The following is a 17,204-nucleotide window of genomic DNA, read 5'->3' on the forward strand; positions in this document are numbered from 1 at the left end:
CCAGGCCTCTGGAGAACTTCAACACATGTTGAGGAGGTCATTTAGACATTGAAATCAGCTGTGCTGGATCAAGGACACGTCTAAAAGCTGCAGGACTCCGGCCCTCGAGGCCTGGAGTTCCTCCACCCTGCTTTAACCCTCAATACAGTTTAAACAGGTGAGTCATAAAAACATCCTTCCCCCCACCGCCGGAGCCTCGTGACCTCAGAAGTACTTCTGACTTGGTAGAGCTGTTTAAGTTAGAATCAAATGACCTTTGACCTTGCAGAACTCTGTCGCCTCATGGTGCATGCAGCACATGCAGATACAGATCTTATTTTAATAAACACGGTGACTGAAGGCTCACCTCTGTCCTGCTCCTGTGGACAGAGGATGTCCCTTTCACATTAAAAGCATTAATATTTTTGCTTGTTTCACGTCTTTTTTTTTTTACATTTTTGCCTCTTAGAAGAAAGATTTTATCTTTTTAAAACCGCCTGAATGTTTTCTGTGTTGTTGTCGGGACTCGGCCTCTCGGCCTGTGCTGCTGCTTCCATGAAGCCCTTGTTGGTGCTGCACACATGAAATCCCAGGAAAGTTGATCGCTGCTTAATTTCAGTTGATTTTTCATCTTTAACACATTAATGTTTCTTTCAGTAAGTGACAAAGTTTGTCCTCCTGATTCTGATGAAGAGCTTTCAGTTACTGGTCAGGAGGTTTCCTCTGAAATAACCCAACACCACCTCCTCCTCCTCTCCTTCTCCTCCTCTGCCCTGCTGGACCAATCACGGCCCAGCATCCCTGCTGGCCAATCAGAGGGCTGGTGGGTGATGTCATGTATTGGGCTGCTGTGTGGTGGTGCTGATGCTGCTGAGCTGCAGATCTTCAGTGTGAACAGAGAAGAGCTGGAGCGAGCATCGCTGCAGGGTGAGTGACAGATCCACTCGTTCACCCCACACTGATTATTTCTATTATTATTTTTTTTACATTTTCTGCAGCTCAGAGCAGAAAGATGAGGCGATAAAAGCAGATTTCTCGGCTGTGACTCGATTTCTTTGTTCCTGCATTTGTTCCTCTGCAGTTTCTCTTCATCTCTTCCTCCTTTCTCGCTCTCATGCATCCTCTCCTGCGTATTTTCTCTCCATTTTCTTCTTCAGTTTTTGTTTCGTTCGGTTTGCTGTTTGAGTTCAGCTCCTTCATCTCTGCAGAAGGCGATGCGCTTTCTGGCAACAATGACATCATCGCTGAGAGCATGCACACACACACACTCACACATGCACGCAGTGACACACACACACACACACACAAAGTTAGGACGTTGTGTTTGCGTTTGCATTTAAATTTTGCAACAAATTCATGTTTTTAATCAATTTCTGCAGAAAAAAGCAAATGTAAACATAAATATGCCTCCTCATTTACAAAGTAGAGCTTTGCTGCTTTTCTCCGTTTACTCTCTCAATCTTTTTGCCTTCTTATGTTTAGAATTAGAAATGCAGTTTGTGGAGATAAATGTTGGTATTTTCTTCATTTTCTGGGCTGCAGACGTGAAATGATCAAATGCAAATAGCTTAAAAGATGAACTTGTAGTGAAAGATGAATCTTAAGCAGGCTTGGATAATAGCTGGAGTTGACTTTGAAATTCAAATGATTTTCATGCAGTTTGTAATTTGCTGCAGTGACTGAGTAACATCGTGTTTACCAGGCTTTCAGAACAGATCAGAGTTTATCTGCAGGAAAGTTCAGATAACATCGTGTTTGCTGTGGTTTCATAACAGATGCAGACAAAACTACAAATACAACCATAGTCTGCTTTTAAATCTTTACATTTCTTAGAACTGTGGAGGTCAGTGTGAATCCGAGACAGATCTGTAGAATCTCTCTGTAAAGCCTTACACGGAAGAAAGTGATGATGTTCCTGCACATGTGATCTGAATGATCTCTGATGAGGGAACAGCAGAAAAAGCTGCTGAGTTTTTGTTTCTGGGGCACACTGAGGGTTTCTCTCTGCAACGGCGGCTTCGCTTCGGAGGCCAAAGCCCGAGCGGCTCCTCGTGTCTCTGCTGCTGATTCATTCGTCACACTGAGTGGATTATTTTAAGCTCCCGAAGCAAATCAGTGGCAGGTGTCGAATCTTCTCGTGTGAATGACTCACACGAGCCGAGAAAAGCTGCATCGTGAGCAAAAGCTCACCTTTAAATCGAATCGATGGCAGAGATATTCTTAGTGTGTGAACCAGAGAAAGCAAAATGACACTGAATCACAGCGGACGAGCGAGCTGCGGATGAAACAGCAAGAGCAAAGATGCGGCTCGTGCAGGGTTTGATGTTTGTGTTGCTGCCTGAGAGGCATTGTTGTTCATCGGCTTCCACTGATTAGATGTGTCTCTCTGCAGGAACAGACTCTACCTCACCACAGTGTCTTTGACTGAGAACAGCAGCAGCAGCAGCAGGATGACTCTAGCAGGTAAACGACTTTTCTTTTTGCTTTTATCTCTCAGTCCTGTCTGCAGCTTTTCTTTATATCTTTTCCCTCTGAATGTTCCAGCTTACAGGGAGAAGATGCGAGACCTCCCCCTGGTGTCTCTCTTCTGCTCCTGCATCCTTCCCGAGCCCAGAGAGCCGGCGGCCGACAAGAAGGAAGGTCAGTAGCACAAAGTCACCTTTGTCCCGCAAGACAGGAAGTAATGGTGTCCTGCTAAAAACAGTCAAAATGTCTGCAGTGAAAAAGGACTACAGATTCAGGCTCAACCTGTCTATGAGCTACAGCAGGAAAGACGATGCTGAGGCTGCTTTTAGTTGGTCATACCAGTAAATGAAACCAGAGAATGATATGAAATGTAAATAACACAAAATATTTACCCAAAAAGCTGCAGGCTGAACTTTTCGAGGCTGAGCTTTCTCTGAATGGAAACACGTTTATATTCAGTGTTGAATAAATCATCAAATTTTGCGATGTACAGTTTATCAACCAGCCCATTAATGAGTCATAAAAATCTGAATCTCATGCACTGGGAGCTCTGGTCAGAGCACCTGTGAAAACCAATTTTTTAAAAGTTGCAGAGCTCAATCGGTCCATGTTCGAGGAAGATGTACAAAACAGTAGTTTAGCGTAAATCCCAACAACGAAGTCAGCCAAATGAAACCATAAAACCACGGCTTCTTTTCATCTCACCGCCTCATCCTCTCTCTGCAACTGCAGGCGTGGTGGACTTGAACCTCTGCAACATCCGGGACATGGAGGTGATCGAACTGAGCAAGCGAGCGAGTGGCCAGGCCTTCGAGGTCATTCTGAAGCCACCCACCTTCGACGGCGCCCCCGAGCTCAGGGCCACGACACCGCCTCGCCAGAAACCATCGCTGGCGGAGATCCAGAAGAAACTGGATGCTGCTCAGGAAAGGAGGAAGGTGTGTATGTGTGTCAAAGTAGTAGGTGACCTAAAAGTGTTTAAGGTCATAAATTTGACGATTTATTTAAAAACATTTAAATATTTTTAATGTGTGTAACATTAATTTATTGATGTTTAACAGTTTTGCTCGTATTGCCTCTTGGACAAATTAAAATGTTGACCTGATTTGGTCTCACTGCGATAAACAAGTTAGTACAGTTCACGCTAAGGAGAACAAACATATATGAAATGCACAATTTATGGAAATTCTTCAAAGAGTTTAAGAGAAATGTCAATAAAAACAGAGATGTGAGGCTCATAGAGTCAGTAGTCAGACAGCTTCATCCTCAAGTCACCATGAATGTCTGTGCAGTTTTAAATTGCAGTCCATCCAGATGTTACTACAAAAATTAGGGGCCCTAAAATCGAACTCTGAGGAACGCCACAAGTTCTTTCCAATTGTTCTACGTGTCTGTTCAGACAAATGCATTTCAAGATTTTTGAGAACCCGGCATCAGTGTAAAGGGATGAAACTCAGTAACAATCTTCCCTCTGACTCGCTCTAGTGTCAGGAGGCGGAGCTGCTGAAGCACCTGGCCGAGAGGAGGGAGCACGAGCGGGAAGTCGCTCAGAAAGCTTTGGCCAAAGAGTGTCAGGAGCATCGCGCCACCGCCAACATGGAGCAGCGGCAGATGCACCTGAACGCCTCACAGGAGAGGCTCCACGAGGAGGTGAGGACCACGGTTTTACACTGCGAGATGTTACCTTCATTTACTGAAAATAAAATCGGAACTCTGGAAATAAATCACTAAAAGGAGCCTGTGTGGTTTCTGTTTGTGTCTTTCAGGACAAGCACAGTGTGGAGGTGAGCACGGCTGAAAAAAGAGCGAATCTGGGTAGAAACTGTGAGACAAAAGTTTTTATTTTAATCTCTGTTGCTTCTTCTGGGAGAAAAACCAACTACAGAAACACTATAGACTCAAATAACACAGTTTGCAGTAGCAAACATGCAGTCAAACCAAGGCTCCGTCCACACGTACACGGGTATTTTTGAAAACGGAGATTTTTCGTTTTAAAAAATAATCCCGTCCACACGTAAACGCAAAAATGAAGGAAAACACTGCTATGAACATGCCAAAGCAGCAGGTGGCGATATATTCCTACCCGTGTAGAAATGTTGGCCAATCAGAAGTCTAGAAGCCTCGTGGGAAAGAGTAAACAAAGCTGGGGCATAGAAGCAGAACCGAGTCGTATGTGTGGAGGGACAGTAACTGTGTGTATATGTAAGCATTTAAACACTGCAGAGAGTAGAATTAACAGTAACAGTATTGTAGAAATTCATTTCACCGAAACAATAACGTGGCGCACACTGTGACGTCAAAAAAGGCGCACACCTTTGACGTTTTCTCCGTTTTTCTCGTCCACATGTAAACGCAAAAACTGAGTTTTCGAAAATCTCCACCCTGGCAGGCGTTTTTAAACATCTCAGTTTTCAGTGACCAAAAACGCCGTTTACGTGTGGACGAAAGGTGCAAACGCATAGAAAAATCTCAGTTTTCCAAAAATACCCGGGTACGTGTGGACGTAGCCCAAATCACTGACAGTTCACGTTTATAAGCTACCAAAACTGCAGCATGGTGATAAAAATTCTCGTAAAAGATGGAAAAACATGACCAAGATTGGTCTGAGTAAAAACTCTAACAAGGCAAAGGTGAAGTCAAAACATCAAAGTCAAGACTCAAAGATAGAAGTAAACAACTCGTCAAACTTGAGACTCGTCAAAACACCCGGCACTGTGATACAGACAGACGCAGTTCACGAGGAAGGAACGTTCTGTAACAAGGAGGAGTAACCTATTAGTTACTGAAATGAGTTAACAGGTAGAGGTTATTTAGTTAGAAATGTCAAAATTCTTCTAATAGCACAGGGTTGGGAAGGAGCTGGGTTTGGGATACTCAGAGAGAAACTGAGGCAACATGAATATCTGATGGTCATTGTTGGGATATTGTGGTTGAGGTGAAACCTTTCAAAACACAAGCGGTGGCCCTAAAACCATGAATTATTTTACAACAATAACTTTTTAAAGACTGAAACAATGATCTCTTAGCCTTATTTCTGATTGCAGTGGGTAACAGTGTGATGCTGTGATCCAATTTTAACATAACAGCCGCCTGAGTAAGAGAGACAAGCTTAAAGGAACTTTTGGGGGGTTCTGATAGCATAGAGTTAGCGATGAGTGGGTCCCTGTTATAGCAGTCCATTTAATAGCTACTATTGTAGAGTCTTTACCTGGCCTTGAGGCGACTGCTGTTGTGATTTGATGCTATAACAATAAAATTGAATAGAAATTGAATAGTTGTTGGATCTCTGAAGAACGCCAGAACAACTTTCAGACAGGTTTCTCATTGTGATTGTCAGAGCTGCCATTTTTGACCAACCACGGTGAGACTGTGACATTTTGTCTCTTAACATCCACCGGGTCACCGATCACTCGTTCAGCGTTTGATTTGGGTTCTGTTTGAGTCACGTGCTAAAAAGCAATGATGTAACCTTTCCAAAAAAGCCTTGTTCAGTTATTTTGGCATGAAAGGTTTTCAATGTGGCATTTCCAGACTGTTCTAAACACTGAATGAGTATTTGGACAGTAACCAAAGTCAAAGCCTTAGATTCACATGTAACAGGTTACCTGGAGGATGTGAAGAGGAGAGAGCAAAACTAACAAAATAATTGCAATTTGCAGATATAAAGCAGTTTTACTTTTACTGGATCAAAAGGTTCTAGACCAGGGGTCTCGAACTCCAGGCCTCGAGGGCCGGTGTCCTGCAGGTTTTAGACATCACCCTGGGTCAACACACCTGAATCAAATGATTAGTTCGTTACCAGGCCTCTGGAGAACTTCGAGACATGTTGAGGAGGTCATTTAGCCATTTGAATCAGCTGTGTTAGATCAAGGACACATCTAAAACCTGCAGGACACCGGCCCTCGAGGCCTGGAGTTCGAGACCCCTGGTCTAGACCAAACCAGAAAAAGGTGCCAGAGGTACAGAAATGTGTTTAGTGAGAGCCTGTAGCTCATATCCCTGCAGGTTTTAAGCTTTTTAATATCTTCACCACCTCCTCTTTTAAATGTGAGTGTTTGTGGTAACAACAACCTCCTGTTCTCCGCTCCCAGGTGTCTTGATGGCCTGATCACAACACAAGCTGAACCTTATTTGGAAGCCATTTTGGAGGGCTGATGAGCTGATATTTGATGTGCCGGGATGCTGGTGCTACTCCGGCGCAGAGACTGACAGGAAGTAGCTCTGAAAAGAGTAAGAGAAGAAGACGATGAGGAGGGCAGAGGGCAAGACCGACTGCACAACAACTCCTCTGTACAACCAGGACTCTCTTTAACAAGACGAACTCTTTATAACGAGATGGACGCTGCAGATTCAGTCGTCATTAGATGGTTTGAAGGGGTTTTACTGTGCTTTGTTTCCATGCCAACGGTGCCAATGTGCTCGTGTGTGTGAATGTGTGGGCCTATCAACCTAACATCAACCAGATCCATCCCCTACGACTAAAAGGAAACCTTCCTCTCGGACTTTGAACGTTAAAATTAACCGAAATGAAGGATGCGTGGAATTACAGCTGATCTCAATCAAACAGCGCCATCTGCAGGATTGTTTAAATCATTGCATGTGGCTCTTTAGCGACATCTAGTGGCATCTGTAGGTATAAAATAAGCAGCAAGCAGATCCATTTTGACCTTTGGGATCAGAGTCAAGATCACTGAAAGTGAGTCCAAGACGAGTTAGTGTTTCTGAGGTCAATTTAAGACAAACATCAGCAAAAATAGAGCTGAACTTAGTCGTAGAGGTGAGATTACCAACAATGAAATCACCGCTACACAGGAAGTCAAACCACACCCTAAAATCCCCAAACCAAAACAGCGCTGCCCTCCAGGGCAGCTCGTTTCACCCGCTCTTTTCCTACTTTTAAAGGCAGAAGTTCTAGGCGCTGTGCAGGGGTGGAGACATCACATCTTTGCTGTTTCACAGATGATGTGGTTTGGATCGCTCAGACTCGGTGTCTCTGGATATTTGTCATTAGTGAGGGAAGCGTGGCGCAGGAGAGATTGACTCCCAGGTTCTGTTGTGATGATGAGAGAGAGCTGAGCGTCGAGGCGAAGCCGTCAGTCAGTCTACGCTCCTGCACTCACCGATGGCCCCGAGCGGAGTGTGGTGACCGAAAGAGATGAGGGGGTGAGGACCTCAGAGTAGACTCACCCCAAAAAGAGTCAGTTGAGGTGGTTGAGCATCTGACCAGGATGCCTAATGGGCGTTTCCTAGATGACCTGTTTCCTCCTGGGCGTGTCCTACAGGGAGGAGACCGTCTGCGTGTTTGGAAACACCTCAGTGTCCCCCCAGAAGAGCCGGAGCTAGCCGGGAAGAGTGAGCGCAACCAAAAGATTAAGACAAATCCAACCGAAGTGCAGGTTTTTCTGTTTCAAACTCTGCCTTTAAGTTTGTTTCCCACCAGTTACGCATCTCTTTGTCTTTCCTGTGTGAAATGGACGCGACACAACGCTTCTGAGACATCGGTGGTGTTTGCTGCACCCTGCTGCATCGAATGAGTGACCGGACCGACGTGTGTACAGTGTTTACAGCTGCTTATCACTGCAACATCATTGTAAAGGATTATGATATGATGATGATAATGTACAGAAATCACATTATATTTTAAATTCAACAATAAAACAGTCACACTTTACTACTTGGTTCAGGTTTTTTATTGAGTCAGATTCTGGATTATAAATACATTAAGAGTCAATAAATATCTACTGAAGAGCACAAAATACTTAAATAAAACAAAATTAAATTACTTTAAACCATAAATAACAGAAAGAATATGAAATAAATCTCTGCTTTTAAATCTCAGCTACAGTGTGCGTTTGGTTGTGTAGTTTCTCCCATTTTCTATTTCTGGAGTAAATGTGAGCTGTTTAATATTATTAATAATAATAATAATATTCGCTGGAAATATACATAAAACAAAAAGATGGCAGGTTTAATGCTAAGCAGCATTTCACTAAGTCACTGAGATGAAACAGCAGACTGAAGTCAGTCTGTTGGTCATCAGCTCGTCATTCAATTAAATAAACGTACTCTGACAGATATAATTATTTAAATTAGATATTATCAGATTTTTGTCGGATTTTCGTATTTACATGCAGGTAACTCTGTATTTTACATGTATGGACCCCTAATTTAGTTTTCTCTCGACATTCCCGGTCTTCCGTACATGAGCCTGTTTTGCTGGTCCTCATTGCTGGATTCGGACCACAGGCTTGACACAGGTGCAGCCCACCGAGATGAGGCGGGACTCCAGGCGGTAGTGGTAGTCTGCCGACCCTTCTGGCCTGATGCGCCGCAGCAGCAGCACCTGGTGCATGATGGGTCTGGACTCCAGGTTCCGGTCTTCCTGGCCCTGTAAGTTCAGGCAGCCCTGCAGCAGGCAGTGAGCCTCCGACAGGAAGGGAGGGAACAGAGTGTCGTCGGTGGTGACGCTGAGGATGGAGAAAGCGAGGGGACAAAAGATGATTAAAAGAGCTCTGTAAGCCCCGTGATTAAAGGGCCATGCCACAGTTTGTCACTCACTTGTACGTCCATGGCGAGATGGAGGCGTTGTTCAGCAGCCTGGTGTGTCTGTGGGTTTCCAGAGTTTTGGCGTCCAGCTGCAGGGAGACTGTTTCAAGCGTTGCACCATGCTTGTGTGTCCTTCCTGTCTTCGGCATGGCCGCTGCCTCTGTGATCATCATCATCATCATTATTGCCACGACACAGGCGGCCTGAGGAAGAGAAGCCACAAAACGTTTATGGTCCCCATTTTCAGATAACGTCACTGTAAAAACTTTTTCTCAGTTTTCAACGAGATACTGCAAGATACAATTTCAAAATCCAGGGTTATCTTTAGATGACACTTTATATTGTAAGCCTGCAATATCAGCGATAAAACCAGAGTGACCGGAGACTGTGGTGAGGAAGAACGTCATTTTAGCAGGAAGAGGCATTTGGCAGCAATGGAGAATTATTTTTTTTCATAAAATCAACACGTTTGTAAAACTTGTTCTTATGATGACGTAACAGAGGACTTCCAGACAATGTTGTTTTTTAAGTGAATAAAATGTAAAATAAAAGAAGAATAAGGGACCAGTTGTTGTTTTTATGGCACCGTTGCATTACATGAGTGCCGAATGGAAGTTTCTTGTGTTAATTTATCAGTAACCCCCTGAGATTGTGAAAAATAATCATGACAAACCATTTCAACATTTGCAAGTTGTATAGCTACGTAATCATTTAATTTGGAGCTTCGATAAAGCTTTTAGTGGCGTCTCTAACAGCTAACACAGGCAAGCGTTTTCTTACCGTCACTTTGTTTGTCGCTGAAAACATGCTGCCGGGTTTCTCTGTTCGTTCTTCGGTCGGATGTTCTGGTTGTTTCGTTTTTGGGGTTTTTTCAGGTCGAGAAGATATTGGGTGTTTTTTTTTAACCCTGGGGCTCTGCTGGAGGTTCAGGCTCTGCTGGAGGTTCAGGCTCTGCTGGAGGTTCAGGCTCTGCTGGAGTTTCACGCTCTGCTGGCTCTTGTCAGAAAGCGGAGGGTCAGGCTATGGTGTCGTCTTCCTTCTTGTTTCGTGGTGTTCTGTGTGACTGCAACTCGGAGCTGCTCAGATTTTTATGGTGAATGACACCTCCTCTCATGATGTCACCTTCTTTTCTCTCTCCCTCTTCTTTGATCTTCATCTCTAAACCACACAGAATACATGACGAGGCTTGAACGTCGACCCACTTTCGCGTTCAATCTCGAGGTTAAAGTTTTTTGGCACACAAAGAAAATTTGATGCAGATTTTTTTAGGTCAGCTCATCCTCTGGCGTCTCAGGTCTTCACCTTAGCACACGATATGATAATTCTTCATACAATTAAAGTGCATCTGTTTAAACGCTTCAAGACAGCTGAACTTTCGGTGCTCTGTGCTAAAGGCCTGAATCGCCCACACAGTTCTCTACGCCACAATTGTTTAATGTAGTAAATAATCCTTTATTATTTACAGTGAAAGAGCCCAAAGCAACACGTGTTACTGTCTAAATACTGTACATGTACATTCAGTGGCATTATTCCTCCTGATATGTCGTCAGCATCTGATTCCTTCAGTAAATATTTTACATTTATCTCTAAACTGAGTTTCAGATCGTCCATCTGCAGTCGGCTTATCAGCCATCATCTGCGGTCGCCAGTCTTTACTATCAAAGAGCCCAGAAAGATCTTCATTTCGTGTTTTATATAATGTTGTAACAAGCAAAATCCAGCCCTTCAACAGTCCTTATCATGATTGTAGATGATGTTATCACACGTGACTCCTTTGAAGTGGCTTTTTTCGATTATTTGGTTCTTTACATTTGTATATTTGTTACAATACGGCGTCTGTGTTGTGTTTGTGACATCGTGGAGCTAAATTTACAGAGAATGTTCTTGTTTTCATTATCAACAAAGAAGCTCGGTTAACACTTTGCAGACCAGTCTGAGTCCTACTCGTGTTTATGCAAAGGAAGTTTTGCTCTTCATTTTTGTTTCATTGTCAGTTTTAAAATTTCATGTTGTGTCAGAAATCTGAGTTCATAAAGAACCTGAAGATGATTCCTTTCTGTGTTCCTTGAGGCCCAACGTCAGGATCTGCAGATCTTCTAAGATGGTAGTTTCCTTCAAACTCCAAAGCTTGTTTCTGCCGCAGCACCCAGTGTGGTCTTCTGCTGCGTCAGCATTGACATGTCGTGCTTTCAGAGACCCTCCTATGCATATCTCAGTTTTAAGGAGTGATTATCAGAGTTGCTGTTGCCTTCCCTTTGGCTCAAAGCAGGGTGGCTATTCTCCTCCAGCATCAACAAGCATGTTCACTCAGAGAACTGCTGCTCGCTGGATATTTGCCCTTTTCTGGACTACTCTCTGCAAATTGTAGAGAAGCTTGTGCAGGAAAATTCCAGCAGTTTCTGAAATACTCAGATCATAAACAAAAGAGAAGTGGACGGAGAGCAGAACCCTGTGGAACACCACTTTTAATGTCTCGGAAGGATGATTTTTAAATATTAACAAAACCGAAACTTTGAAGGATTTCATGTCAGTTTAGAAACTCAACATGTCTTTGTTTCTTTAAATCAAACGTATCAAATCAAGCGAGAAGAGGTTAATTGTTAAATCTGAGTGTTAATCCAGTCTGACACACTTTGTTGCATCACAGCCTCCATAATGTTCCAGTATGACTCATGCAACAGTCCAGTGTGACATCACCTCATCCTGAGACCCCGTGAATCGTCTTCCTGCCTCTCCTCCGCCGGAGTTTTGAGATGTGTGTTTTGTTGCGTTGTCAGAGCTGCAGCATCAGCCATGATTGCAGGATGCGAGCGCGCTTCAATCTCTGACCTGATTTGCAGTCGTGTTGTGACTCAGGCTGGTCTAAAGTGCAGCATCATCACTGTTTTCTTCTGTTTTCTTGCAGCCTACAGTATGTGACCTGGTTTGATTGAAAGCTTGATGTTTATCAGTAATTTTCTGCTTTCTGCATCACTTCACAGCCTCGGGATGCTCATTATCATCTTAACTTTGTTCTACATCTGTCAATGAAATGTTCACACGCCATTTAAGGTAAGAAAAGGGTCACCGCATTCAAAACTCGTATTTAAAAATCAACCGCACAACTCTTTCATTTTTATTTTACCCACAAAATGTAATTACTGTAAAAGAACATGGCCGGAGTAAATAGAAATAACACAACATGAATAAAATTAAAAATGAAGCTATAAACTACATGCTACTACCATGCAACGCTATCTGGATTTAATATTATCTGTTTGCACCATTTAGACAGGCCTTATTCCTCTGGGGGAGGTGCTCTTTGTAACAATTACAGCTGATGCTGGGAAATCAGGAGCACACCATTATAAATATATAATGTACGTACATGCATCAATTTATCTGAAGGTGCATGTCTGTCATGCACTGCCTTTAAAAGTGCATGAAACAAACATTATGTGTTCAGGCTGTAACACATCGCACTTGACTTTTGCAGTTTCTGCTCTTGCACATCTCTTTAAGTCTCACAGCAGCTGTTTCACCAGTATGAACATTATGTCTCGAAAGCTGTGTGGGAAATTTCATGAAAAAGATCTCAGCATAGATAGCGTAGCTTCCCTGCACGATGCAGACTAACGTTTGCGATCTGTCACTTTTGGATTTGGCCTGAATCAGAGAAACTTGTGCTCTGGCTTCATGTTTCAGCTGTTGCATGGATTCAAACTTATAACAGAAATAAACTCTCATGCTAATGAAGTGCACCGGCTTCTCTTCGCACTCATCAAAGGCGTAGGCGACTCAGCCTCCATCTGCTCTGAAATCGTCTGCCTTCAATATCAACTTTCCGTCACCAAACAACACGTAGGAGGCCAAAATTCATTAGGACCCTCAAGTGACGTCTGTGGGTCGGATTTAAATCACATTTAGATCGGATTTAAATCAGATTTAAATCTGATTTGTCGCGTCACATCTTTTCTGCCACTGCGGTGTCCGTGTCGAGTGCCTCGTATGGAAACGTGTGATAAAAAACAATTTGCACATCAATTAGCATCCGTCCCCTCTTTCTTTCAGCTTTTATGTGTATGCGTTGAGCAGCATAGTATAGCGCCCCACTATGTTGGAGCTGGTTTATGCTCATCACTACCATTGTTTTCCTTAAATGGAGTTCAGGTTTCAATGTGTTAGATTTCACAAAAACGTGTAAATATTTCCACATGCAACAATTTTTTTCTGTCTTCATGAACACAGAAGATATTCAACTGATTGAGCTGATCTGTGTGAGTAAGCCTAGAGGTTTCTTCCTGTTAAAAGTTCTTCATCCCCACCTTCACCAAGTGCTGCTAACAGTGTTGGGGAGTAACAGAATACATGTACCGCCGTTACGTATTTAAAATATAAAATATGAGTAACTGTATTCTGTTACAGTTACCGTTTATAAAGGGAGAATGGACCGCCATACCCGTGATGTGTCTGTGAGCGAGGGAGGGAGAGAAAGGAAAAGCACGAGCTGTCACGGAGCAGAAACGGGAGCTGGAAACATGTAAATATAATAATAACCACTGCAGCCAAGAAGAGAGCCTGACGAGCCCAGCTGTAAGTAAGCTATTAAGACTCGACTGTACACCGTGTTCGTGTTTTCCTCTGAAACAATAAGTCCCGTTGGAGCAGCCTTTCAACGCCTCTCGCTAGCAAAGTTGACCCAGACAACAAAACAAAGCTAGTTTTCAGCTACGAGCCCGACACGAACCCGACGTATTAGCCAGAGGTCCCTTTACTGCGGTTCGGAGCCGCGGACCTGTTTTATATACGCGAGGAATAGTTTTCTACACAAGATCGCTGCAAAAAGTGCAGCCTTACCTAATGTCCACCTACTGTTACTCATTTATATTAAGATTTAAACATCTAGTTGGTGTTGGTGTGGAGAGTAACCTTCAGTAAAACTAATAAATCACACAGCAGTAGTACATTCATGTAGTTGTAAAAAGCTTAATAATATATTAAGTAATCCAAAGTATTCAGAATACGTTACTCTCATTGAGTAATGTAATGGAATACGTTACAGAATACATTTTGTGGCATGTAATCTGTAATCTGTAGTGACTACAGATTACAGTGCAGTGGAAACACACTGGCTGCAATATGGGAACACTGGATTCTAAAATGTTTGATCTCATTGGGCTTCAGAACTCCTTGAATTTTAATCTCAAACAAGATTTTGGCTGTTCATGAATAAATGAGCGTGACTGAGTGATAGTGAAATGCTGCACCGATAGAACTCAAAGCAAAAAGCAAATCAGGTGCTCCCTCCATCAGCTGCATGCCTAATGAGCCAGCCCAGTTTATTGTGGTCTTGGTCAGTTTACTCAGTGTTTTTGAGTTTTTTACTCTTTCATGTTTCATGTATTGAAATATTCAGTATTTCTATTGTTTCGTGTATTTAGTCTGGGTCTTGGTCCTGAGTGGTTCTGGCATTTAATTCCTCTTTCAGTGTTGTGTTAAGTCTCCTGTATGAAGTTCATGCCTGTGAGTTTGTGTTCTTAATCATCTCGTGTCCTGCTTTGAAAGTTAGCGATCCTCATGTTTTGCTTTTAGCTTTGCTTTCGTTGTCGCATCTTCTGTGATTTAGTTCAGCTACGCCTTTTTCTCTCCAGCTGTCTCCACTTCCCCAAACTGCTTTCCTGTGCCTTCATTCAATTCATTTCAATCTACAGCTCGTGTCTCAGGGGGTTGGGAAGCGCATCTGTAACCTGAAGGTCGCCGGTTTGAACCCCGGGCTCTCTGTCTGTCCTGGTCTTTGTGTCCTTGGGCAAGACACTTCACCTACCGCCTACTAGTGATGGCCAGAGAGGCTGATGGTGCGATATGGCAGCCTGGCTTCTGTCAGTCTGCCCCAGGGCAGCTGTGGCTACAACTGTAGCTGCCTCCACCAGCGTGTGAATGTGAGAGTGAATGAATAGTGGCATTGTAAAGCGCTATATAAATCCAATCCATTATCATTACTTCAATTTTATTCATAACCAAAATCACAACAATAGTACAGAGAACCCCCAATAATTAGACAGCTCCCTACAAGCAAACACTTTGGCGACAGTGGGAAGGAAAAACTCCCTTTTGACAGGAAGAAACCTCCAGCAGCACCAGGCACCGGGAGGGGCGGGGCCATCTGCTGTGATAAGCTGGGGTGAGGGGAGGAAGACAGGACGAAGACCGCCTGTAGAAGAGAGCTATTAATAATAACTCATAATTAAATGCAGAGAGGTGTATAAACACAATATATAGTCGCTGCCTCCCCTCGTGCTTTGTCAGAGTGTCTGTTCACCTTGTTCCAGAGGTTTCCAGCCCAGGGTTCAGGTTCAGGTTTGTTTTCTGTTTCACCTTTTTGGATTTTTGTAACAGTCAATAAATGTCTCACTGCAAGTTCACCTCTGGCTTTGGTCCTCATGTCCACACGTACAACAAAGTGCTACACTAACAGACAAATATACAAAAAATGCAAATAATCCAGAGGAAGGTGAAGAGCTTCTCCCTCAGAGTGGACCATCCATCATCTAGAAATACTTTCAATTTAGGTCAACACATTTTAACCCCGAGAAAACAGAGAGGATCTCACACCTGTCAAGGATTCTGCTGTGAATTTTATTTACATCCACCTTTTTCTACATTACGTAGAAAAAGGTTACGTAACAGTTACGTAACAGGAGGAACTATGTAAAGGTCGAAGACGTGCAGTTTATGCATTTTAATTTACTTCAGCGTGATGGAGAGAATTCATGTGAACAATGAAGAGCAAATTTTATTTTGCTACAAAAATAAGTTCAGTAATCTCTATTATGATAGTAGAGAGAGGACAGGGAGGATTCACAGCCGGGCCTGAACAACATCCAGGTCAACTCAGTGAGAGCTCAGGTTATTAACCTGAGTTTGCCATGTATGCACTTTTTTTTGTTCAGATATTTCGTAAGCATAATACGGTGATATTTTGTTTCTTAGGCTGTTTCCACAAACTGTTTACCTCCCACTCTCACCAAAAGCAAGAAGAAATTAAAAATTGGGTCACAGTAATTCAGAAGTTTCAGCACAAAGAGATGAGGTAGGTGTTTGAGTTTTCGATGGACGTGATCCTCGCAGTGTGGCGTGTTTGACGAGCGAGCTGCTGCGTGTTGAGAGCTGTGCTGCTGCGGTGACTGGAAACAAAGTCAGAGTAGTGACGGGAGGGGGGGTTTCTGAGCTAACCAGAGCCTCTGCTGTGGTTTGGGGAACCACAGAGTTTGTGACATCTAGGAATATTTTATTCATTCAGAACTGCTTCTTAAGGTTCCCATTCATTCATGGCTCAGTCATTCCCTCTTTCCCTGCCTGGAAATTAAGCTTATGATCTCTACAGTCAAAGTGCAATGTGTCTTTATTTTTTGTCAAATTAGTCATTATATGTCTACTTAGGAAAATGAAGAAAGGTTAATTGTATTTGGGTAAGTGCAAGAACTGTGATTACAACCAAAAAACAAAGCACATGCCAAAACTTTAAACTGAATTTCCAAAAGTATATTTCTCTGTCTCTGTAATAATTCTGTTGACCTTTTACATAAAATAAAACTGATATAAAACATATTTGAGGAGCTAGAACTGATTTGATTAAGTTTGCCTCACAAAACACAGAAACTACCTGCCGGCTGAATTCAGTTTTACTGTATAAGTAAATTGTTTTAAGGTATTGCGTGTAAATGTGAAACTGTTCTTTATTATATTGCATACAGCAATATTACATAGTAAATTTTACTATTATGCGTTACATGCTATAAAAAGTGAAACAATAAGTTTAAACACAAAGCCCTGTTTCTATGACAACAACTTGTAAAAAGACCTAATTACCTAAAGAAGATGAAGCTGTTCAACTTCTTATTGGTTGAGCGTGGGTCAGACCGTCTCTATGCAGACAGCATCGGTTGTCAGATGGAGGCAGTGTCCAAATAACGTGGTACAGCTGGTCTGTGGCTGCTCCTCCATCAGCCAGCTGCAGAGAAGAGCAAAATTATAACATATGAAGATTTAAAAGAAAATCAAGTTGTAAAAACAATAAAAGTGTGATTTGCAGCCACCGTCTGTGATTTTCATGCTGCTTTTTAATCCTTGATGTTTCGTCACACTTCTCCCGCTCCTGGAAAACTCTGCTGTCGCTCCCTTTTCCGGCCCAGAACAGGCTGCTGGGTTTTTGGAGGAGTGCATGGTTGGTTCCA

The 17,204-nt window shown here is 42.9% G+C and overlaps 2 protein-coding genes across 2 annotated transcripts in view; one reads left to right on the plus strand and one right to left on the minus strand.

The window, feature by feature from the left end:
- Window positions 1-8,116, plus strand: part of stmn4l (stathmin-like 4, like) — an 8,363-nt gene extending 247 nt beyond the window's left edge. Inside the window, exons 1-7 of the mRNA XM_086291490.1 lie at window positions 1-906; window positions 2,372-2,442; window positions 2,524-2,619; window positions 3,178-3,383; window positions 3,931-4,095; window positions 4,212-4,229; window positions 6,537-8,116. The exon at window positions 1-906 is cut by the window's left edge and continues 247 nt beyond it. Coding sequence (XP_086147616.1) covers window positions 2,430-2,442; window positions 2,524-2,619; window positions 3,178-3,383; window positions 3,931-4,095; window positions 4,212-4,229; window positions 6,537-6,545 — 507 coding nt within the window. The 5' untranslated portion in view covers window positions 1-906; window positions 2,372-2,429 and the 3' untranslated portion in view covers window positions 6,546-8,116. The remainder of the gene's footprint in view (window positions 907-2,371; window positions 2,443-2,523; window positions 2,620-3,177; window positions 3,384-3,930; window positions 4,096-4,211; window positions 4,230-6,536) is intronic.
- Window positions 8,117-8,646: 530 nt separating this feature from the next.
- Window positions 8,647-9,798, minus strand: LOC147338481 (interleukin-17F-like). The gene is made up of 3 exons (XM_086298144.1): window positions 9,772-9,798; window positions 9,004-9,194; window positions 8,647-8,912 (listed from the first exon to the last, which is right to left on the minus strand). Exons 1-3 carry the CDS (start codon window positions 9,796-9,798, stop codon window positions 8,669-8,671), a joined length of 462 nt encoding a protein of 153 aa, XP_086154270.1. The 3' UTR covers window positions 8,647-8,668.
- Window positions 9,799-17,204: the final 7,406 nt, after the last annotated feature.

This window comes from Aulonocara sp. 'chitande type north' Nkhata Bay, linkage group LG1, assembly GCF_057382095.1.
Source record: "Aulonocara sp. 'chitande type north' Nkhata Bay isolate Kocher_YH1m ecotype deep benthic linkage group LG1, A_spYH_male_GT1.1, whole genome shotgun sequence".
In the NCBI taxonomy this organism is placed as follows: Eukaryota; Metazoa; Chordata; class Actinopteri; order Cichliformes; family Cichlidae; genus Aulonocara; species Aulonocara sp. 'chitande type north' Nkhata Bay.

What these genes read in the sequence shown, in the direction of transcription:
- LOC147338481 (XM_086298144.1), bottom strand. Translation starts at nt 9,798, where the DNA reads ATGTTTTCAGCGACAAACAAAGTGACG. An exon ending in CAGCGACAAACAAAGTGACG is followed by an intron (nt 9,195 to 9,771) that starts GTAAGAAAACGC and finishes TCTCTTCCTCAG; the next exon opens with GCCGCCTGTGTCGTGGCAAT. An exon ending in ATCTCGCCATGGACGTACAA is followed by an intron (nt 8,913 to 9,003) that starts GTGAGTGACAAA and finishes CTCCATCCTCAG; the next exon opens with CGTCACCACCGACGACACTC.